This window comes from Schistocerca nitens, chromosome 1, assembly GCF_023898315.1.
Source record: "Schistocerca nitens isolate TAMUIC-IGC-003100 chromosome 1, iqSchNite1.1, whole genome shotgun sequence".
NCBI classification, from domain to species: Eukaryota; Metazoa; Arthropoda; class Insecta; order Orthoptera; family Acrididae; genus Schistocerca; species Schistocerca nitens.
The window spans coordinates 1,082,428,532-1,082,452,072 of NC_064614.1; the positions used below are offsets into that span (position 1 = coordinate 1,082,428,532).

The window sequence follows — 23,541 nt, forward strand, 5'->3', positions numbered from 1 at the left end:
GAATTACAAATTTATATGTATATGAGAAAATATCCACAAAAAATGCTAAATGAACATACAGAATTTAGACACAGGTACTACCTTACAAACTTTAATGAACTTTCAGAACACAAAAATGGATAGGCCCTAAATCAAAAGTCAGATATGCAACAACCAAAGATAATCATAACAAATTTTAATTGATTAAATAATACCGCTGTTCATCTGCACAATCTTTGTAAACATATAGCGTCGTAAGAATAGAACTGTCAAACTGCTGTCCTGTTATAATTAACATTTTATTTTCAACACCCTGACATCATTTACGATCTTATTACAGCAGTGACAGTTACAAAACAGTCCACTAACTATTAAATATGGATGTTGCGCCAATCAAGACGTGAGTATACGACTGATACTTTAATATGAATGACATTGGCATCCACACCTGTTCTCACCAAAATTGTAACTGCTGGTATTTGAAAATGGCGATTAAGCCAAAACAGTCTGTCGTAAACAAAGATTACTTATTATACGCAGCTATTTGGTGTATGTACTCTAAGAACCTGAACTGGACTAGGGGTTTGGTGTTTTGGGAGGCTAGGAATGTCTCCTCTAGATAACCCACAAAAATGTTGGCATACAAGGGTGCCATGTGGGTGCCCATGGCTGTGCCACAGATTTGTTTATATATCTCCCCTTCAAATGAGAAGTAGTTGTAGGTTAGGATACAGTTAGTACAGTGTATGAAGAATGAGGCAGTGGGTTTGGAGTCTGAAGGGCACTGGGAAAGGCATTGTTCAATAGTGGTAAGACCATGAGCATGAGGGATGTTGGTGTATAGGGAGGTGGCATCAACAGCGACAAGTAGGGATCCATACACCACTATCGCTTTCCCTTCCTTGCCCCCCTGCAGATTGCTGCTTGCATCCCATGTGATGATGTATTCTGGCCTGAGATGCTGGTTGCGTGTGCGTGAGGGGTGTGTGTTTGTGAATTGTGTGTGTGTGTGTGTGTGTGTGTGTGTGTGTGTGTGTGTTTTTACTGACAAAGGCTGTGGCCGAAAGTTTTACGTGAACGTCATTTAATGGTGCCTGTCTCGAACTTTGTGTGTCTTCTTTACTGTAAGTAACAATCTGTCGTCTCCTTCACTGTTGATATTCTTACCTGGAGTTTCCATTGTTTGAAGAAATATATCAGTAGAACGAATCTATCAGAAGTAAATATTAGAACAATCAGCATCATGTCAAAGGGAAGGGCATAAATCCTTGCCAAAGTAGAAATCCTTGAGATTTTCTTGGTGCCAGGACACAATCTTTCTTCTCATGTATGGTCATCTATAGATTTCAATTTCACAAGAAAATCACATGTAGTTTGTCCGTGGACTATCTATATTCATATTCTGCATATCAACACAAAAGTGCATGGCAAAGGTTAGGTTTCATTGTACCAGTTATCAAGGTTTCTTCCTGTTCCATTCACATACAGAGCACAGGAAGAACGAATGATCTCTACATGAGTGATACATAGTAGGTTGCGGTACATTCTTAGTTCTTGAAACTTTTTTAGTAGGCTTTCTCAGGATAGTTCATTTGTACCTTCAGGAGTCTGACGGTTCAGTTTCTTCAACATTGCCGTAAGACTCTACCATGGGTCAAACAAACCTGTGGCCATCCGTGCTGCACTTCTCTGAATACACTCAATATCCCCTGTTAGTCTTATTTCCTTGGGCAATATTCCAGAATGAGTTGCATGAGTGTTTTGTATGAAATCTCCTTTGTAGATTGATTGTACTTCCCCAGTGTTCTACCAATGAACCAAAGTAGCTACTGCTTTACCCACAATGTATATGATCATTCCATTTCATATCCCTACAGAGTGTTACAATCAGGTATTTGTATGAGTTGTGACTCACTGATATTATAGTCATATGATACTATGTTTTTTTTTTTTTATTTTATAAGTGCACAATTTTTCATTTATTAACATTTAAAGCAAGTTGCCAATCTTTACACCACTTTGAAATCTTATCAATATCTGACTAAATATTTATGCAGCTGCATCTACCTGACTGCCTTGATACAAAGCTTTCAGTATGATACATGAAGAAAGTGCGAGTTGCATTTCACATGATCAATGTTTTCGGAGTGCACGCTGGTTGACATGGTGAAGATCATTCTGTTGAAGATACCTCATTATGTTTGAACTCAGATTGTGTTCTGAGACTCTACAACAAATCAATGTCAAAGATACTGAACAGAAGTTTTGTGGATCACTTCTACTACCATTCTTGTAGATGAGTTTTACCTGTTCTTTCTTCCAATTGCTGGGCACAATTTTTTGTTCGAAGTATCTATGATACATTATAATTAGAAGAAAGGCTAACAATCTGATATAGATTCCATCAGCCCCTGGAGCTCTGTTCAACTTAAATTTTAGCTGTTTCTCACCATCAAAAACACTAATACTGATTTCACTAATATTTTCAGTGATATAAGCATTTAATAGTGGCAATACTCCTAGGGTTTACTTTGTGAAGGAACATTTGAAAACAGAGTTAAGCATTTCAGCTTTTGCTTTGCCATCCTTAATTTCAGTTCCTGTGCCATTCGCTAGGGACTGGACATTAACTTTGCTGCCACTAACAACCTTTACGTACAACCAGAACATATCTGGATTTTGCGAAAGATCATTTGATGGTGGTGGTGGTTAGTGTTTAACGTCCCGTCGACAACGAGGTCATTAGAGACGGAGCGCAAGCTCGGGTTAGGGAAGGATTGGGAAGGAAATCGGCCGTGCCCTTTCAAAGGAACCATCCCGGCATTTGCCTGAAATGATTTAGGGAAATCACGGAAAACCTAAATCAGGATGGCCGGAGACGGGATTGAACCGTCGTCCTCCCGAATGTGAGTCCAGTGTGCTAACCACTGCGCCACCTCGCTCGGTCGAAAGATCATTTGACAATATTCTGCTGTGGTAGTCACTAAAAGTTTCAAGTACTGACCTCTTGATAGCCAAACAAGTTTCATTTAGTATCTCTCTATCTATAGTCCTATGCTGTTTTACACCTATTATGTAGTACTCTGTTTTTTTTTACAAGTTTCTTTACAGTGACTGTATACCATGGAGGGTCCCTCCCATTACAAATTGTTCTACTGGGTCCATATCTATTCAGTGCATGGTCAATTATTCTTTTAAAATTGAGCCATAGTTCCTCTATATGCTCCTACCCTGAGAATTTCAAGTTCCTCATCGAGATATGACGCTACTGGTTTTTATCTAGTTTCCTGACCATATCTACCTTTCTGCTTGTCTTTGTTGCCATACCAGTTTCAATGTGGACAGCCTCATGGAGGTCACATCTATTTGCTGCCATTAGATCCAATATATTTCCATCATGAGTGGGGTTCCGAACTATCTGTTCTGCATAGTTTTCGGAGAAGACGTTTACTAATGTTTCACAGGATGTCTTATCAAACTAACCATTAACAGCAATTTTCCCAATTGATAGTTGGATAAAATCTCCATCAATGAATACAGTACGATTGCGGAACTTACATATAAGTGAACTGAGGTTTTCGTTACATCAGGAGATGAGTCTGGAGGGTAGTACAAGGATCCAATTACAATTTTATGCCCACTCCTGATACAGAGTCCTGCCCAAACAATCTTACATGTAGCTATAATTTCTATCTCAGAGGATTTGAGTTTCTTGTCTACTGTGACAAATACATCACCTCAATTTCCCATTAGCCTATCATTTTGATATACACTTCAACTTTCTCCAAAAATCTCACTGCTATCAATTTAAGGTTTCAACCAGCTTTCTGTACCCAGTATTATGTGAACTTCACTGTTTTTCAAGAGTGCTTCGAACTCTGGCACTTTGTTGTGAATGCTTACACAGTTAACAACAAGGATTTTAACACTCTCACCCGTGGGAGGCATTTCTTTCAATCTTACACTGGTATTTCTGGGTTTCCTACAGCTACTGATATCTGGATTGAATGGAGAGTCGCCTAATCTACAGAACCCCTGTGTCACCTCACACACAATCATCTATCTGGGTAGCAGCCTCTTATGTTTAATGCACATATGAGCCATTTAGGGGCATCTTACAGTTCTCAACCCTATGGCGCAAGACCAGGAAGTCGCAGCCTAGTTTGTCACAGAACTTCCGAAGTCTGGTTCAGTCCTTCCACTCGACTCAGAACCAAGGAGCCATGATAAGATCTGGGGAAAATGCTACAAATTATGAGCTTTGTTGAAACTTTGTGCACAAGGCTGGTCTTCTCAACCTTTTCTGCCAGTCACTGGAATGATTCAAGTATGACCTCACAGCCCAGACAACAGATATGATTTGTTCCAACGTGTGCCACAGTCTTCAGTTGCTTGCACCCTGATCCCTCAATATGTAACATATAAACATTAAACTAAATATGTGAAAACAGGTAAATAAAGAGTAGGAATAAAGTAAAAATGGTAGATGTGTTTGCGTGGTACAGTGATATGGAAGGAGTAATTCATATTGGTTTCGGAGTAAAATTGAAACTTAGGCAGCTGTTTTGTATTCTGACATGTTAACAAATGTCTTCCATAACAAACTTAAAATCCACAGATATAAAGGTTTATGTGCAATGAAATTAGATTCTTTTCCACCTCAAACAACAGTGCTACTGAGGGAACAAATAGTTAGTACTCATCCACAATCTGCTTTTGTCAAACATAAAATCTATGCAATTTTTCTGTCATATTACCTGAAATATCTTTATATTAGAGATGTGCCATGTGATTTCAGTCAACAAGTAATTCAATCAAACCTTACATTGAAAAAGTCTTCCTTATGTACAGCAGGCAGCTGAGAAGAAAGCCTGTGAGGCACAAGGTGGGGGTCGAGAAACAGTCCTTCCCCTCTCTCCTTCCTGCACGGTGGCTGTCCACCATCTGTGGTATTAGCCATCCGAAAAATCTTACCTCAGCAGTAGACTACTGTCAGCTTTGCTGTGTTTCACTGTTAACCATATGTGGTAACCAATTTCCTTTATTTCTTATGCACAGCACCAGTGAGAAGGGAAGGGGTGGGGAACGGTAAAGTGCTGCTTGTGGGATATATCCCTACACAACCCCTGCTCCCAATCCCTTGCCTCATGACTCATATCCTTGAAACAGATCTAGATGCAAGACCTGTCCCTTATATCCTCCAGCGCCACCTACTCCAGTCCATTCACAAGCATAATCTATCCTTGTGAAACCAGTGATGTGAACTACACACTAAGCTGCAACCACAGTGCTGCATCCTACGTGGGCACAACAACAAGCAGCTAGCTGTCTATGTGGAGGTCCAACAACAAACTGTGGCCAAGTAACAGCTGGACCACTCAGTTGCTGAGCACGTTGTCCAACATGACATTCTTCATTTCAGTGACTGCTTCGCAGCCTGTGCCATCTGGATCTCTCCCTTCTGAATTGTGCAGGTGAGAACTTACCCTACAGTATATCCTATGTTGCCATAATCCTCCTGGCCTCAATCTCCTTTGTCAGTGTCCTTTACCTACCTATCCCCTTCTGTCCCCATTAAAGCATTACACAGCCCTCTATTCACTAATGCACCCATAGTCCTTTCACTTCTCTCCTTTTCAACTCACCCCCCCCCCCCCCCGCCTGCTCTCTGTTTAATCTCCCTACAGCAGCTGTCTGCCTTACCCTCTCCCCACTTCACCACTGTATACTCCCACAAGTAGCAGTTTACCACCCCCACCCCTACCCTGCTATCCCTTCTGCTCCCTGCCTCAGCCTCCTCCCCACCCCAACCACTTAATTTGTTTCTCCCATCATGCGCTGCTGCTTCCAGTCTGGTCATGGCAGCCAGAGACTGTGGCCATGTGAGTCTGAGTTGCGCACGTGCACGTGCGCATTTTTGTCTGTTCTGATGCAGACCTGTTTGGTCGAAAGCTTTGTTTGACAGTCTTTCTGTTGTTTATGTCACTCAAACCACCTCAAGTCAGTCAGTTACCATACCTATATGACTACATTCATGAAAATGTTTTTACAGCGATGTGCAGTTTACTATGTTTGAATGTATTTATGAATGCTGAGTTTCAAATTGTAGAAGGTACTACACTCATGCAAGAGGTTACATAGAAGCATAAAGGAGACATTTTACTGCTGTTGAAATACGACAGTATGTAATATGTTAAAGAAAATTCTAGGTGAGATGCCTATTTACGGGGGCTATGTAATTATATTGTGGAAACTTAGCATGTTTAATTTAGTCTGGTACAGAAGCGTTGATGTTATGTAGACAGTGCAACATGTTGATCATTTTGCAACGTGTGAAGGATGCGTTAACTAGGTTAAAGAAGGGAAGTGGTATTTTGTTAACATTAAGTATAAAAGTAAAGGAGGACAGCACATGGAAAAAAGTGGGTATATAGTTTCTTAATGCCTTCTAGGTCCACACACTTCTATCCTTACGAGAAAGTTGGTACAACTGCCAAGAGGGCATATTAAAGACAGACGCTCTACATGATGAGTAATGACTGTGAATAAAAACAATACAGGACAAACTGTACATAAAAGGTGTGGAAAAGTAGAAATGAAAGTGAAATAGAATCATGTAATTATAATAAGTTCACAAATTCAGCAGCAGACAAGAATTAGGATGACCGTATTCTTTCGAAGGAGGGTGGAGTTATTGCGGCATTGGCTCGAGTGGCTTTGGCAAGTGGGCTACTAGTTAATAAATTTCAATGGCAGGTCCTGTAATGCGGCTACTTCAGCATCCTGCACTCAGCAAGCTGTCCTGCAACAGGCCATGTTGTTCAGCACCGACATGTGATGCACTACTTTTGAGGCATACATGGCAAGAAGTAGTGCATTTCATCACAACAACCCCAACCGGAAAAGTATATCCGGGCCTCCATCTCAGCGGAAGATCACTTAACGTTGCCTCATTGCTGAACATTGAGTTTGTCCTGTCTTGATGTCAGACTGGGCTGCTGACATGACTACCGCTGGCACCATGCTGTGCTTCAACCTTAATCCTGACTTCAACTCTGGCCTCAGCACTGATACACCTTCTGCATCACTTGGCAGCCTCCGGACTCCGCAGTCAGCTACTAGATGCAGTCACACACCTGCTAGCGTCATCTAGCCTTATGCTTTTGGGTGCTGAACTGGGGCTACCCTTGAGGGCCGATGAGTGAGCACCAGTGTCTAGCACTCCATGTTGGGAGTTCCGGGTTCAATCTGGGCCATGCTGAGCCCAGCTAGTCACTTCCAGGTTGTCGACAACACTTGCTGCTGGCTACCCCTCAAGCATGGGGCTGTGATGACACCATGTATCTCAACAAGGTCACCCAGCAGGCTGCTGCCAGCACTGCAATCTACACATACTGTCACCTCATTGGTTTCCGGCCTTGGGCTTTGGCTGACTTAGCAGTAGAGAATAACCTGCCAATAAAAGCTGTTTATCTTCTGAGAGGATTCTCTGGCTTCACTGTTGCCATGACATGGTATTACTCATTGCCTGAGGCCACCCATACTTGACACCCTGACAACCAATAGACATCCTGCTACTCTTGGGTGATTCCATAGGGGACTGACCATTACAATATCGAATCATTCCACCTTCTGTAGTAACCTTATCCTATTTCCTACCTTACTACATATACTACAGTACAGCATCCTGTTTGAAAACCATACGGCCTACTCTCTCTCTCCTCTTCCCTCCCTAACTTCACTTCCTATCATATGATTACTCGGTTTTGTGTAGGTCATCTTAAAGCTACCGGTAAATCAGAGTTTACTCTCAGTCTCTAGGTGAAATAACCTCTTGGCATGTCATCTAAAAACACATTGTGCCAATGGCATTGAAAAGTATGTTCCAATACCCTTCTATGGCTGCATGTATTGACCATTTTTTTTAATTTTATTTGATATAGGTCTGCGGTCTTATACCTTGCATTTGAATTTTCTTTTCATATCTCCTTTTTTATTCTACAGCAGTATTTAAATATCTCTTTGTTTATCAAATAAATTTACAACTGAATCTTGTTTTTCTCCTCCCATCAGTAATTTTTTCCCTTAAAGCTTTGTTCAGATAAATCGGCAACAAAGATCATCAGATAAATCGGCAACAAAGATCATTCCACTTAGTTCGAAACTGTCCACAAAATTTATTTGTATATTTCTCCCACCAGCTAAGCAGCAGCTGTGTACTAAACTTAAAGAGTTTGTCCCAAATAGAATGTTCACAGACAACTGGTGAAAGAGCTGTATTAAGAGATGACTCAGTTTTTTCCTGAACCTTTCGTTCAATTAATTTAATTACCCACTTTCCTCTAATGATGTTAAAGTGGAATATGGTATTTCTACTATATCTTAATCTGTACACTTTCCTGAAATATTAAGTTTGACACAAGTGCATAATAATACCTGAATAACACTTCCCCAAATCACAAGTCACCAATACTTTTGTAAAAGAAGTCCATTAAAAAGCAACCCAGTTCTCACTCAACATACGTTTCATTAAAAATTGTTCTTGAATAAGTATGGCTCATCTTACTCAATCTGGCTGCGCACCACGCAGGGTGCACTGTGACATTGTAACTCGGTGATGTAGTGAAGCCATTGAGCAACTGCCTCTTGCAGTGTCAACTATTACGGAATTGTCGTACGCTCATTGTGTTCAGTCACCACCCATTAATACTACAGTCCATTAATTTCCCATCCTGCAGTCTTAAAAACCTTCTTCATAAGTTGTTACACCATGTCTATTAATTTATCACCACAAAAACAATCCTTCTTAACTGTTTTAACTAATATAGGAAGAGCACTAGTATTTGTAGCTCATACACACCAAAGTGAGGAAAGTCACAGGATGGTAATAGGCACATGTACAGTGGGCAGCAGTAACACAAACACAAGGAATAAAAGGCAGTGCATTGGTGAAGCTGTTATTTGTGCTTAGATGATTAATGTGAAAAGTTTTCTGACATGAATATGGCTGCCAACGGGAATTAACAGACTCTAAATGTGGAATTTGGTAGAGCTAGACGCATGGGACATTCCATTTCGGAAATCATTAGGGAATTGAATATTCTGAGATCAACAGTGTCAAGAGTGTGCCAAGAATACCAAATTTCAGACATTACCTCTTATAATGGGCAATGCAGTGGCCGTCGGCCGTCACTTAATGACTTCTGTCAAGTTGTCAGTGTTAACAGACAAGCAAGACTGCGAGACATAACCCCAGAAATCAATGTGGGATGGGCGAACATATCTGTTACGACTGTGCAGTGAAATCTGGCGTTAACAGGCTATGGCAGTATATGACCGACACTAGTGCCTTTGGAAAACCGTGGCCTAGTTTGATAAGCCCGATTCCAGTTGGTAAGAGCTGATGGTAGGGTTCAAGTATGATGCAGACCTCACGAAACTCTGTATCCAAGCTGTCAACAAGGCACTGTGCAAGCTGGTGATGACTCCATATTGATGTGGGCTTTGTTTACATTACATGGAACCGATCACCGACTGGATATAGTTCTGTTCGGCTCCTTGGACACCATTTGCAGCCCTTTATGAACTCCATGTTCCAAACAAAGATGGAATTTTTATGGATGACAATGTGCCATTACAAAGGGCCGTCCAGAAACATATATACGATTAACTGGACATTAATCTTCTATCAACATCCAACATGAAGTCTCTACATAGAATGAGCAAATCCGAATGTAACATTTCATTGGTCTGAATAAATGTCACAACTATCATCAAAATTACGTATTCTCTGAGGACTTGACACTTCTCCAAAGTAGGTCGGCGATATTCTAACCTTCTATAGCCATGTTTGCTAAGGTACTTTCTCTTGTGAAGTTATTGTGATCACAATTCCATCTTGCAGCTACATATCATTCACCATTTTCCACAAGCATATAAAATAGCAGATCCAGGGAATATTAGTGCTCTCCTCTACAATAACTTATTTTATGGTTTTCATCCGCAAGTAACAGTCATCAGTAAGAATATGTAATGGTACACATCACTATTTTGGAGTGGTATGTAACGTCACAATACATAGTGGAAACTGTAGGAGAAATTTAATGCTCTTTCTATGTGTATTCAACCAGCTCAAATCATATCATATATGACATACACTGCTAAATCTCAGTTAACATTGTACTCACACTAGAGAACTACATCTACATACGTTTCTCACAAAAATGGTACAATTTATACTACTACTAATTGCTTTACAACAGAGTGTGAATTCTGTACAACACTTAACAATTTCTCCCTCTCCAGCCATTTCTCACTCCCCCCCCCCCCCCCAATTATCTTCTTCTCCACACGGTTTGTGTAAATTACATGCTTAATGTGTTGGGCTACGTGATTAGTGACTTTCTTGCCTAATCATCATTTCACTGCTGGTTCATAAGGCATGCTGGCTCAATTCAGTTTAATCAATCCAGCTGTCATTTTTTCAGGTTGTGCCAGATCGATATGAAAGAGGTTACGTCAGCGTATGTCATAAGATGGGGTGTCACTCTACAAAACACAACTACAAGAGGTGCTGAAAAAAGTAATTACCTGATACAAATCATACATAAACATCTGTCCCATTTTGTAGACTGGAATTGTAGCATAAATTGGACAGTTGAGGCCACATTTGCCAACAAGGTATGGCAGTGCTCCTAAATGTAGTGGATCTGGATATGAGAGCAGCACTGCATCTATCTGGTGAACATACCTGCAGAAAAATACAATAAAATGTAAACTGTCATTGAATTTTCTTAATCACAGTTATCTGTTGAAGACACCAATAGCTAAAAAGAACAAAGACAGAAAAGGCTCAATTACTTACATCTCATTTTTATTACTGTTATCTTTTAGTAAAAGAGTAATAATAGTAAGTGCAAATACAATTGCAATAAACAGAATTTATAATGAAAATGCACAAGCGATATGCAAACATAATCATTCTTTTTTGTTGCACATTATATATGCAGGAACCAAAAATAATAGAGAGCAATGATGCACAGAATGAGAGTACCATCACTAACAGATCAAGTGAGCTCAGTCTGGACCCGGATGAAGGATTGTACGCAATTTGCACCACGTAAATACTTTTGGAACTACAGAGCAAACCTACCAACTGATGAAGGAGCATAGCCCTCAAAATGAATACTGACTGAAAAATTAAAGTTTTGTGACTGGTTAGGAGTAGGGATGGACGAGTATATTGTATAGATTTGACGGGCAGTGGTGTACCACTGTGAGTGGGTAAGACATTCCTCATTTCGGGGCATGACAAGAATATCCAGCACCTGATATGTGATGCTTCTGACCAGACTTGACTAGGTGGTAATGGGAGGATGTATGGGACAGGTATTGCATCTACACTGTATGATCAAAAGTATCCGGACACCTGGCTTAAATTGATTTACAAGTTTGTAGTGCCCTTCATCAGTAGCGCTGGATTTCAATATGGTGTTGGCTCACCCTTAGCCTTGATGATAGCTTCCATTATCACAGGCATACATGCAGTCAGGTGCTGGAAGGTTTCTTGGGTAACAGCAGCCCATTCTTCACAGAATGCTGCACCGAGGAGAGGTATCAATGTCGGTCGGTGAGGCCTGGCATGAAATTGGCATTCCAAAACATCCCAAAGGTGTTCTTTAGGATTCAGGTCAGGACTCTGTGCAGGCCAGTCCATTAATCAATGTAGGCCTGTACTGTAATAGTGCCATGCAAAACAACAAGGAAAAAACATGACCACACTGTAATATCACTGCCTCCAAATTTTACTGTTGGCACTACACACACTGGCAGATGATGTTCACTGGACTTTTATCATACCCACACCCTTCCATCGGATCACCACATTGTGTACCATGATTTGTAACTTCACACAACTTTTACCATTGTTCAATCGCCCAATGTTTACACTCTTTACACCAAGCAAGGTGTCGTTTGCCATTTATCGGCATGCTGTGTGGCTTATGAGTAGCCATTTGGCCATGAAATCCAAGTTTTCTCACCTCCCGCCTGTCATAGTACTTGCAGTGGATCCTGATGCAGTTTGGAATTCTTGTGTGATGGTCTGGATAGATGTCTGACCCTCTTCAACTGTCGGCAGTCTTTGTCAGTCAACAGATGAGGTCGGCCTGTACACTTTTGTGCTGTATGTGTCCCTTCACGTTTCCAATTCAGTATCACATCGGAAACAGTGGACCTAGGGATGTTTAGCCGTGTGGAAATCTCGTGTACAGATGTATGACACAAGTGACACCCAATCACCTGGCCACGTTCGAAGTCCGTGAGATCTGTGGAGTGCCCTGTTCTGCTCTCTCACAATGTCTAATGACTACTGAGGCTGCTGATATGGAGTACCTGGTGGTAGGTGGCAGCACAGTGCATCTAATATGAAAAACCTATGTTTATGGGGGTCTCCGAATACTTTTGATCACATAGTGTAAGTGACCATGGAATAGAAAACGCTGCTGAAACCGCTCAACAGAGGAAAACTTGCTAGACGTGACAGGATACCAATACAATTACATATAGAGTATGCAAAAGAACTCATTCCTCTTCCAGCAGCAGTGTATTGGAGGTTGCTGGAGGACTGAAGCATATATAAATATTGGAAAAATACACAGATCATACCAGTTTTCAAGAAGGGTAGTCAGACAGAAGCCGAAAGTTATAGGCCATGTCTCTGACATTTGTCTGTTGCAGCATTTTAGGTTAAAGATCACGTACAGTGTTCTGCAGCTCTTCCACTGCATGCTGCTGTTGACAATTTGTTCTCGTTGTTCATAGCCAATCAGGTGATAGTACACTGTAGCCATTGAGAATCGCTGAATTTAATGACTTGTTTTAGCAGAAGGTACAAACTGATTACTTTCGTTTTCGACATGGAGAGCATGAGACTGACAATTACTGATCTGACCTTTACGGCTTGTAAGGACGGTTTCTGGTTTTTGCATTTATTTCTTGTAATGTACAGTGATCAGCCAGAACATTATGATCACCTACCTAATAGTCAGTATGTCCACTTTTGGCACGAATAACAGCGGCGATGTGTTGTGGCATGGAAGCAATGAGGCCTTGGTAAGTCACTGGAGGGAGTTTGTACCTAATTCCTGTAAATTCTGGGGGGTGGGGGGGTTGAGGGGGGGGGGGGGGGTGGCATGAGCTCTGACACCACATTCAATCACATTCCAGATGTGCTGGATTTGGTTCAGATGTGGACAGTTGGGAGGTCAGCACATCAACTGGAACTTGCCACTGTGTTCCTTGAATCACTCCATCACACTTATGGCCTTGTGACATGGAGCATTGTTTTGTTGAAAAACTCCACTGTCATCGGGTGACATCATTGTCATGAAGGGGCGTATGTGACGGTTTGATTCCGACACCAGCGGCCGCCACTTTGAATTCCCGCTGAGTGGTGCTTCTGGCAGCTGCAATGACTGAGAGGGTGCTCTGGGATCACTCTCATCCATGCTGCTGGCAGTGTGCAGGCAGAACCTTCCAGATTTGGATGACAAAAACTTCTCACTGTGGCAAGAGTCGGCAAATGAAGAGTGGTTGCAGTCTTTGCATTGATGATCCGTTGGACTGGTTGAGCCACGCTGTTGGTCAACCAGAGGTTCCAAGCCGTTGTTGGATCTAGTGGGCATGAAGAATTTTGTGAAGGGGCTCGCTGGAACTGCTGCATAACTCCATTTGCCAAACTGTGGACCCTGAGCAATGTTAAACAACCACATAAAAAAAAAATATATATGATGTTGGTCGAGGTGGCCATTTGCAACTTTTAGCCTATGTGGATTTGTGTGGCCGTTACAGCCTGTAAAAGTGCATTTATTGCTCACACAACTGAGTGACTTGGTTGTACTGAAGTACATTACTGGTGCACACAAAGGTTATTGTATTGAGTCCATGTGGTTTTGGGATGCACGTGCTTGTCTTGACAAGAACCATATTCATTACATTATGTTAAGTACCCCGTGTCCTGTTATTCATTTGATTATTGTTGAAAAAGATGATGTTCACATTTTGGAAGGAGGGCTGTATATGAATAAGTATTCAAAGTAGGAATGAACTTGTTTATTGTGTAAGGATTACCTGTCGTCATTTTAATATCATTTATTCTGAAATGCAGGACGGTGAACACAGTGGGTAAATTTAAATCTTTCTTGTTAACTGCTGGTGAGATCTGTGCAATTTCTGTCTGCAAGCCGGCCGATGTGGCCGTGCGTTTCTAGGCGCTTCAGTCTGGAGCAGCGTGACCGCTACGCTCGCAGGTTCGAATCCTGCCTCGGGCATGGATGTGTGTGATGTCCTTAGGTTAGTTAGATTTAAGTAGTTCTAAGTTCTAGGGGACTGATGACCACAGATATTAAGACCCATAGTGCTCAGAGCCATTTGAACCATTTTTTTCTGTCTGCAATGTTAGTTGATTAGATTTGTTTTTTTATGTAAAGGTTATCTGTTGGTCCTTTTAAAACTGGTTATTCCAAATGCAGGAAGGTGAACCAAATACATAATCTGAAACTTGTTTTCATTGATTCCAAGTATGTTTATGTCATGCTGGTTCATTAGCTGCTGGCTTAATATTAGATGTTTCTTAACGATAAAAGGGAAATGAAAGCTTCAATTCAAATTTCCCTTCTCACTGATCTTAAAAGTTGTATTAAAAAAAAAAAAACACTGTGTGATAAAATTGTTTTATTGATTCTCTTAGAAGGCTAACTGGGGATTCACTTCTTGAGTTTACTGTTTAAATATTTGGATATAATAAAAGGATGAAACTTTGTTCATAGGAATGTCATTATGTCTGCCTGTAAACCCCAGCACCACCACTCCATTTCTACGTCACAGTGTGCATGGTCTGTAACCAGTGTAGGATACTCCTTGGCCATCCTGGTGTCTTGCATGAGCACCACTGGACCTGTGGATGCCCACATGAATGCTCCACCAGAGTAAAATGGGGTCGCTCCCGGCTGATCTCCGTCCCACAGTACAGGTATCAAAGAGCTGCTCCCTCGGAAGACAACAGATTCGCGTCATCCCATCAGCATGATGAAGAAGGTATCACGATTCATCAGACCATGCAACACTCTGCCACTGCGCCAACATCCAATGCCAATGGTCACATGCACATTTCAGTTGTAGCTGCCCATGTCATGATGTTAAAAAACATTGGAACATGCATGGGTCGTTGGCTGCGGACACCCATTATTAGGAGTTTTCAGTGCACTTTGTTCAGACGCACTTGTACTCGCCCAACATTAACCCTTTCAGACCTGATTTTTTTCTGGAGGAAGAAAATTTTTCCTTATGCTCTAATGCTCTTAGGTGATTTTAGATGCAAGACTTATACACTTATATGTACCTGTTATCAAAATGGTACTTGAACACTTTGACTTCTTTTTATGGACGAAAATAATTAACTTTGAAATACTCACTGTTGTAATAAATAAACCGGATCATTCAATAATTACTGCGCAAAATAAAAAATAATAATATTCAGTTATGCAGAGGAATATAACTAACCAACCTGTCCCGTGTTTTCTGGCGGCCACAATCTGCTGTGTCTGCTACATTCACTTGATATTTTTATGAAGACTGAACATTCACAAATGTGTACATGAGGTTTCCACTGAAGAAAAATATTTCTGTTGCAGCTAATACACAGCAAACTAATGTACACAATTGTAGCCAGAGGGTCTGAAAAGGTTAAAGTCTGATGTTAGTTCCACCACAGTTCACTGCCTGTCCTGTTTTACCAGTCTGCCCAGCCTACGAAGTCCGAAACCTGTAATGCGGGGCAGCCACCCAATCCCATGACGCCTGGATGTGGTTTCATCTAGGTTTTGTCACACGCCGAAGACACTCACCATAGCACTCCTCATAGGCCCAACAAGTCATGCAGTTTCAGAAATGCTCGTGCCGAGCCTCTGGTCCATCACAATCTGTCCTTGGTCAAACTCAGATAGATTGCTGGCCTTCCTCAATCTACACACAGACAGCACACTCACTGATACTACACGCACAAAGCAGTGTCTGAGTAGCAGTCATTCCTCGCCAGGCAATGCTGCTATTGCCTGGACAGGTTTATACTGATAGTAGGTTATTGGTCATATTGTTCTGGCTTATCAGTGTATGTTCCTCTGAATAAGAAAGGATTTTTTGGGATATTGTTTCACAGATGTGTAGCATAGCCTGAGGTCTACATTAGGCTGAAATTTTACAGCTTTGTTAGAGTAGGCGAAGCCAATAGAAGTCAGTGTAAGAAAACTGGTCATTGAAAAGGGCTGATCTGGTGTGTAGCCTGAGGCCTATGTTAGGTTGAAATGTTAGGATAGTTGTCAGCTGGTATAGCCAACAAATGTGTCAGAAAATTGGTTGAGGCAATGGGCTGATCTGCAGCATAGTCAAATCATTGTTTCACAAATTTGGTGACGTATTTTCAGAATATCCCGTTTGCAAGGTGGTATTCAGACAGGAATACACCGAGTGAAGTGGTGCAGTGGTTAGCGCACTGGACTCGCATTCGGGAGGACAGCGGTTCAATCCCGCATCCGGCCATCCAGATTTAGGTTTTCCGCAATTTCCCTAAATTCCTTCAGACAAATGTCGGGATGGTACTTTGAAAGGGCACGGCCGACTTCTTACCCTAATCCGATGAGACAGATGATCTCACTGTGTGGTCTCTTCCACTAAATCAACCCAACCCACAGGGATCTAAGAATACAGACTATTCTGTTTCATATGGCAGCATTCTGCATCAATTATTTCATTATAACCCCACATAATTTCATACATTCGACATCATGATGACATTTATCAAAAACACTATTTTCTCATTGGTTCTGCCACCTTGCATAAGCAGTGACTCATGAATCGTTAACTTTCCATCTTTCACTGCGCAATCAGCTACCAACTGCAACACACAACGGAAAAGCCACAGTACACCGTCTACGTAGGTACTTTTAACATATTTCGGAACAACTTAGGTGCATCTATTCTTAGTATGTTGGATGGCGGGCCAGCAGCTGATAAATACACAATAAATAGAAAAAAAAAAAATGTGCATCTCTGATTTATTTTATCAACTACTGGTTTAGGCAATAAGATACGTCATCATCAGGTCCTTCTATTCTAGATAGTGGCAGAATTTTTCAATAACAAAATGTATGTACATCACATATGACAAATACCCAGTCTTCGCACTAGCTTACGTACGCCTGATTTTGGCACATCAGCAGCTGCATGTTTAACCATTGACGTGTGCCAAAGTAGTGCATATGTAAGCTGGTGTGAAGACCGGTTACTTTTCATATATGATGTACATACATTTTGTCACTGAAAAATTCAGCCACTGTATACAACAGAGGGCCTGATGATGGCACATAATATCGCCAAAGCTGGCAACTGATAAAATAAACTGGAGATGAACTTACAGCTTTCTTTATATTAATTATATACTTATTACATATTTTGTTTCAGATTCAAGTATTTTGATATTTCTGAAGACTGAAAATCTATCCTGTATAAATTAACATGGGCTCTGAAAACAATGGGCCTGTGAAACCCATCTCGCTCTGTCCATCCACGAGACAAAGAAAGCACCCAGGTCAAAACCACATTCTGTGACTTCTGGAGGGCATTTTATGCAGTTCCTTATTGCCATTTATTGAACAAATAAATATGAGTACACAGAATATCAGACCAGTTGTATGATTGGAACTTCACACCTCCTTCCCCGCACGCACTCCCCCCCCCCCTTCACTCCCTCTCTCTCTCTCACACACACACACACACACACACACACACACACAGAGAGAGAGAGAGAGAGAGAGAGAGAGAGAGAGAGAGAGAGAGAGAGAGAGAGAGAGAGAGAGAGAGAGAGAGAAGAGGCTTTCCACAGCAGATTCTGTTGTACACAAAAAGTAGCTATGCTAGAAACCAATGAGTATATGTACAGAGCAATTTAAAATGGAAGGAGCATATAAAACAAATCAAAGGTAGGCCTATGGCAGATTACGGACTCAGATTCACTGGTAGAAGAGCAAGGAAATGTAGCCACCCTGTAGCGGATGTGACTTACAAAATTCTCATTTGACTGAGTACATATAGTTGTAGCTGTGGAAAGTCTTTGTTAAGGCGAAAAAATACCACAGCACATATGCACACACTCAAACATTGTATGAAATAAAAATGAATGTAAATGATATGTGGAATAATATTACCTCTTCAGTTCTTTCATGAACTCTGGGTCAAATTTCTCATCCCATCCACAATCCAACAGTATCCTAAAATCATCAACCTGGAGCATGTAACATGGAGGTGATTCATCCATTGCTCCAGAAATAGCATGTACCTTTATAATTGAAGTCATGGTGGTTTACATGTGCCCTGAAATAATTTTCTTTCGTGAAAAAAAGAAACAACTACTTCAAAAAATCTACAGATTAAGTTAATTTATTCTGTGGTATTACCAACAAAACACAGCATCATCTATTAATATCCCTTCACATCTACATTGTTAAGTTATTGATGCCCATTAATGATGGAAAATTTCACAATGTTAGAAGGCTGTACAACATATGAAACACATTGTGTATAGTCCATACTATTGCTATTCATACCATACTGCATACTGAGAACTGAACTTCCTCTACACCAGGTGGACAATCGTATGTCACTGCTGATTTCACAGCAACTCTGCAAAACATCTCCCATTTGTTGCAGAATGTCACTTCTGTTATTCTGGTACAAACAATCAAGTTTGCAGAAATGCCTTAAATTAAGCCTTACAGACACTTCAGCACTATAACAAGCCTGTTCACCAGAACTATCATGACACACCATACATGTAGTGCATTTTATTTGTGATTTGGTTTGGTGGAGTCACAAGTATAATATTAAAATCAATATGGATGTTATTAAATGTAAGTTCTATGCTGACATATACTTTTCATTCAAATGATGAAACTCACGTCCGAAATAGTCACATACAACATGTACAATTGTGCATAATGGCCATTACAACCAATTGAAACAAGTCATGATAGTTCAGACAAAAGCTTCTACAGTCGTATCTATTAAGACTTGATATTAGCTGCGAAATGCTGATATGATAGCACAGGAAGCCCATCAAAGCAACATACAATGATTTCCAAGGTGGTCCATTCAGTTGCTCCTGGAACTATCAAGCCAAATTATATCAGAGGCAGGATTGAATCAGAAAACTGCATCGACCATGGTGCTTAACAAAACGGTCACTCTTATCTAAGTGTAGTCAATAGAATCGGCGGGGCTTTCCTGCAAACAGCCTATGCTTGAACACCTACACAGCAAGTTATATAAAGAGTTGCCCAAATGGGTAAACTACAGCATATGAAATGCTCCAAAAACACCAAAACACAAAAAAAAACACATACAGACATAAGAAATACAAAACACAAAAAGAATACACACTGAATTGAACTGCAAAACTGATACGAAACAATCCTAATGACTTGATCAAATGACGAAAGCATCTTACATGCAGTAGCCGAATGCACTGGCTAATAAGGGCAAAAAATTTCGTTTCAAGATAATTTTGCTGACTATTGGAACGAGTAATACAAGTCTTGAACAGCAAAGCACTTAATATGAACAATAAACTTCTGGTGTTACCACTTCTATCGAAAACACAACAGTACACAACAATGTGCATAAGTACAGTGAATTGTTTCTTTGTAATCAAATGGGGAAATACGACGTTCGCGACGAATAAAGTACACCGAAGTTTGCTGCTTCATAATAATTTACAATCTATGTAATCAATACCTTGAACAATAATTTCCAATCTTTTAACCTAAACATGCATTTCAAACTTGGCTTGTTTTGGCAAAGCACTTCGCGTAAAATTATTTCACTTGTCACGTTGTTGCATAGTGAAACAGAGATGATATACATATACTATGTTTACATGCGACACATCTTCTGAAAGACGAAAATCGAATTTCGGATATCGTTTTCCGCTGTCGTGTTTACATGTCAAGGTCTGAAGCGGATTTACTAACCTACTCAAGTATGGCGCGTAGTAAACAGCTGTTACAGTTTCTGATTTAGTCATCAAAATCGTTACTTCCCATTCAATAACACGGGGTGTATACAGGTTTAGTGTAATGTTTCTTCTTATCATCCACTCTACAGAAATCTACCCTGTCCATATTAGCCGAAAATTTGTGAAAAAAAGATGAAAACTGACGGCCCAAGCATGTTGCAACACGAGTTCCGTTTATATGGGCGTAGAAATCGATTGCGGCTGCAAGAAGTGGATTTCCAGAAGCGATTTTGAAGTGTTAATATTACCATCCAGTCACGGTATTTGGAAATCGTTTTACAAAATCCGGTTTTGGGAGCCCCAGGCAAATAGGTAATAGAGTCGCCGAAGCCCCATATCTGACCGAAATGATTTACAATTTTCTTGTAGTAAAACACAAAAGACAACGTAAAATTACTGTAAGAAAATGGCATATTGCTTCCATTAGTTTATCAGTTACTAGAACCACTAAGATTAATAAGTTGCAGTTGGATACTGGTCTAATAAATAGTTCAATATGAAAAGCTATTCCCTTTCGAAATTTTAATAAAACACATGACCACTAAAAACACTTGAGACGAGTAGTGAGTATACCTAGATGATATGTGGCAGCCAAGAAAAGTTCACCAAATAATGTCATACACGAAATTCTCAGAAGCACTTGAATTTTATAAACAGAGTCGTTTAGCATACATAGCTGTATGAATGAAACGAAGACAATTCCTAAACCGCAAATTTGGAAGGCAATATGAGTACACTGTTAATTACATCACTTCGGACAAGTGTGTGTTCATACTGGTTTCCGTAATTTTGCAGAAAGTTTAAACTTACTAGTCATCAAACCAAGAAATGTGTATTCGTATAATATGATTCATTTATGAATTATCTACTCCTGACACCCTCCTGTATTCACCTGGAAAAACCAAGTATTTTCTTGCCATTTTTGACTTGAATATGCTTATAAAATATTGAAAATAAAATCGGTGATTATAATTTATGAGAGAAAAACTTTGTTCCAAAGATTCTACTGTAAGCTATTTGTTTAGATCATTTCATTGTTTATTGTCGCAGAAATTACAACTACAATTACCATGATATAAATTTACCAGTTTCATTTTTAGAAGGTAAATGATTTAAACAGTTTTTGTGTCTCTGCTGCTTTTTACTTTATATTTCACGCTTCTCTTTTATTGGTTAATAAGTAATTTCTTGTTTACAGGCATAACTGTTACAGTCATGGCGCAAGGTGACCAATCAGCCTTGCAGCTATACTTGTTGGAGCTGTTGGTAGAAAAACTCAAAGTTTCTAGTCGAAAAAGTTATTGTTCCTGTTCGAATGATGACGAACTAAGCGTGCGCTTCCAGCTGTCCAACCTTCCATACCTAGAGATTCCATATTCTAGTTTCATAAAGCGGAAGTGTTTGCCAAAATGTATACATGGCAAGTACAATATATTTGCTCGTCTATCTTTTGCTATAAGACATATTGATTAATTATATGGTGCTTACATTTATGACTAATCAACTGCTGGTTTTCAGTGTTACATCATCTTGTGTTATACTGCAACATTTTGTAACACATCTTTCATTCTTCATTTACTGAATGGCGCACTACACTACTCTGTTCTTTGTTTCTGTTTTACAAATTCATTCAAGTCCATTTACCAGTATTTAAAAAACTGACTTCATTTCTGGTATAAATTCATAAATCAAAAACTGGCATTACAATTTACTTTTTCCTATGTCAGTGAGACAAATGCTATTGATATTTTTTCATACTTCTACTTAATATGCAATTAATGATTTTTCTGTATTAAATTTTCACTCCAGTAGAGAAGTATGTGCTCGATGTGATCTGTTCACAGTTTTCTCAAAATTCATATTTAGTCGTTTCGTTTTCTGTATGGGTTGAAGGAAAAAATTCAGCATAGGTTTTCTTTCAAATATTGAAGTTTCATTTGAAACGTTTTTGGTATTTAATTACGTTCTACCGGAATTTTGGAGTGGGAATCACCAATGTTTATATTAAATGTAACATTTGGCACGATCCACTGTTGTATATTGCAAAAGTTTTCAATAGGAGCATACATCTGTTGCGTTTTGAGTAAGATCAATAGAACAGTAATGTCTTAATTGTGTGATTAGTCCTTTGAAGACCAAATGATACGATGTGCTCATAGACATTAATGCCTTTACTTTCCAACCATAGATAATAAATCGGTTCTCTGCTGCGGATAAGCGCCACCATTGTACATTTAAAAAATTAAATGTGGTTTTAAAGGAGAGCATTAGATACCACATAAAATGCTTTCGTGTGCATTGATTTAAATAATTGGTTGTCTGCAATTGATTTGGTATTTAATTTCATTCTTAGTGAGTTTGAGATAATTTGGACTAACAGTTTTTTATTTTAGGAGAATTTTTAGTTTTTCATTTTCTTTTGTAGATGTCGTTTATAGGTATACAAGTGAATCTGTATGATTTAAAGGAGGCTATGAGCATAGACATGTTGGCCACGATTCGATTTTTACAAATGTGTGGTCTTGTCGATTAGTTCGATGTCGTGAGTGCGGCGAACATATGCTCTTGACAAGTGTGTCTGCTCGCAGTACTCACAACTAATTCATATGGCGCTGCAGTAAAGATCGGTTGTGGCAGTCCATTAGATGAGGGATATCATAAAAATTACATATTGTTGGTGCCTCAGGTATCATATGTGGCTGTGTGTGCATTATTGTTGTGTGAGCGAGCGTACAGTTGTAGATTGGTAGTCTTTATGTAGGGCAGTTTGTGGGGAATACAAAAAGTATATGGGGCCATTGAGGACAGGACAAGGGGTACTATAGTCAAAATCGATGAGTTGCATTTTGGCAAAAGGAAGTACAACGGGTGGCGGGGGGTGGGGTGGGGGGGGGGGGGAACCTCTGGGAGCCGTAGCTTCAGGTCAAGAGTGTAACAATGTAGTTTTTAAAGTAGTCCCCAATCGAACAATGGAAATTTTGGTCACATTAGTTGAAGATCATATTGCAGAGGGTTCCATAGTGATTTCAGATTTTTTTTTCATATAGGGATTTGGGGAATAGGGGTTATCAGTATCTTGTTGTTAATCACAATATTGAATTCAGATGTTTGTCCCCTGGGCTTGTACAAATAGCTTAGAAGGTTATTAGTCAGCTATAAAATCTGTTGTAGGGAGGGGGAAACGACGGATTTCGACACTACAGAATCACTTAGATGAATATTCATGGAGGTGTAGTGTACCCAACACATATTTCCCGTTTAAGTGTTTTCTTAAACGTGTTGGGACAATATAGCATCTAAAATTTGTTAGTTAATTTCAGACTGGGATGGGGTTGGGGGGGGGATGAATGTGTGTGTGTGTGTGTGTGTGTGTGTGTGTGTGTGTGTGTGTGCGATTTTTGTTGGTCTTTCTAGGCGAACTTCGGTTTTTTTTATGG

The 23,541-nt window shown here is 40.0% G+C and overlaps 1 protein-coding gene across 1 annotated transcript in view; it reads right to left on the minus strand.

Annotated features, from left to right (window-relative positions):
- Positions 1-19,958, minus strand: part of LOC126198460 (probable cleavage and polyadenylation specificity factor subunit 2) — a 174,685-nt gene extending 154,727 nt beyond the window's left edge. The window contains exons 1-3 of the mRNA XM_049934804.1: positions 19,825-19,958; positions 18,240-18,405; positions 10,570-10,729 (exon numbers count right to left, since the gene is read on the minus strand). Coding sequence (XP_049790761.1) covers positions 10,570-10,729; positions 18,240-18,388 — 309 coding nt within the window. The 5' untranslated portion in view covers positions 18,389-18,405; positions 19,825-19,958. The remainder of the gene's footprint in view (positions 1-10,569; positions 10,730-18,239; positions 18,406-19,824) is intronic.
- Positions 19,959-23,541: the final 3,583 nt, after the last annotated feature.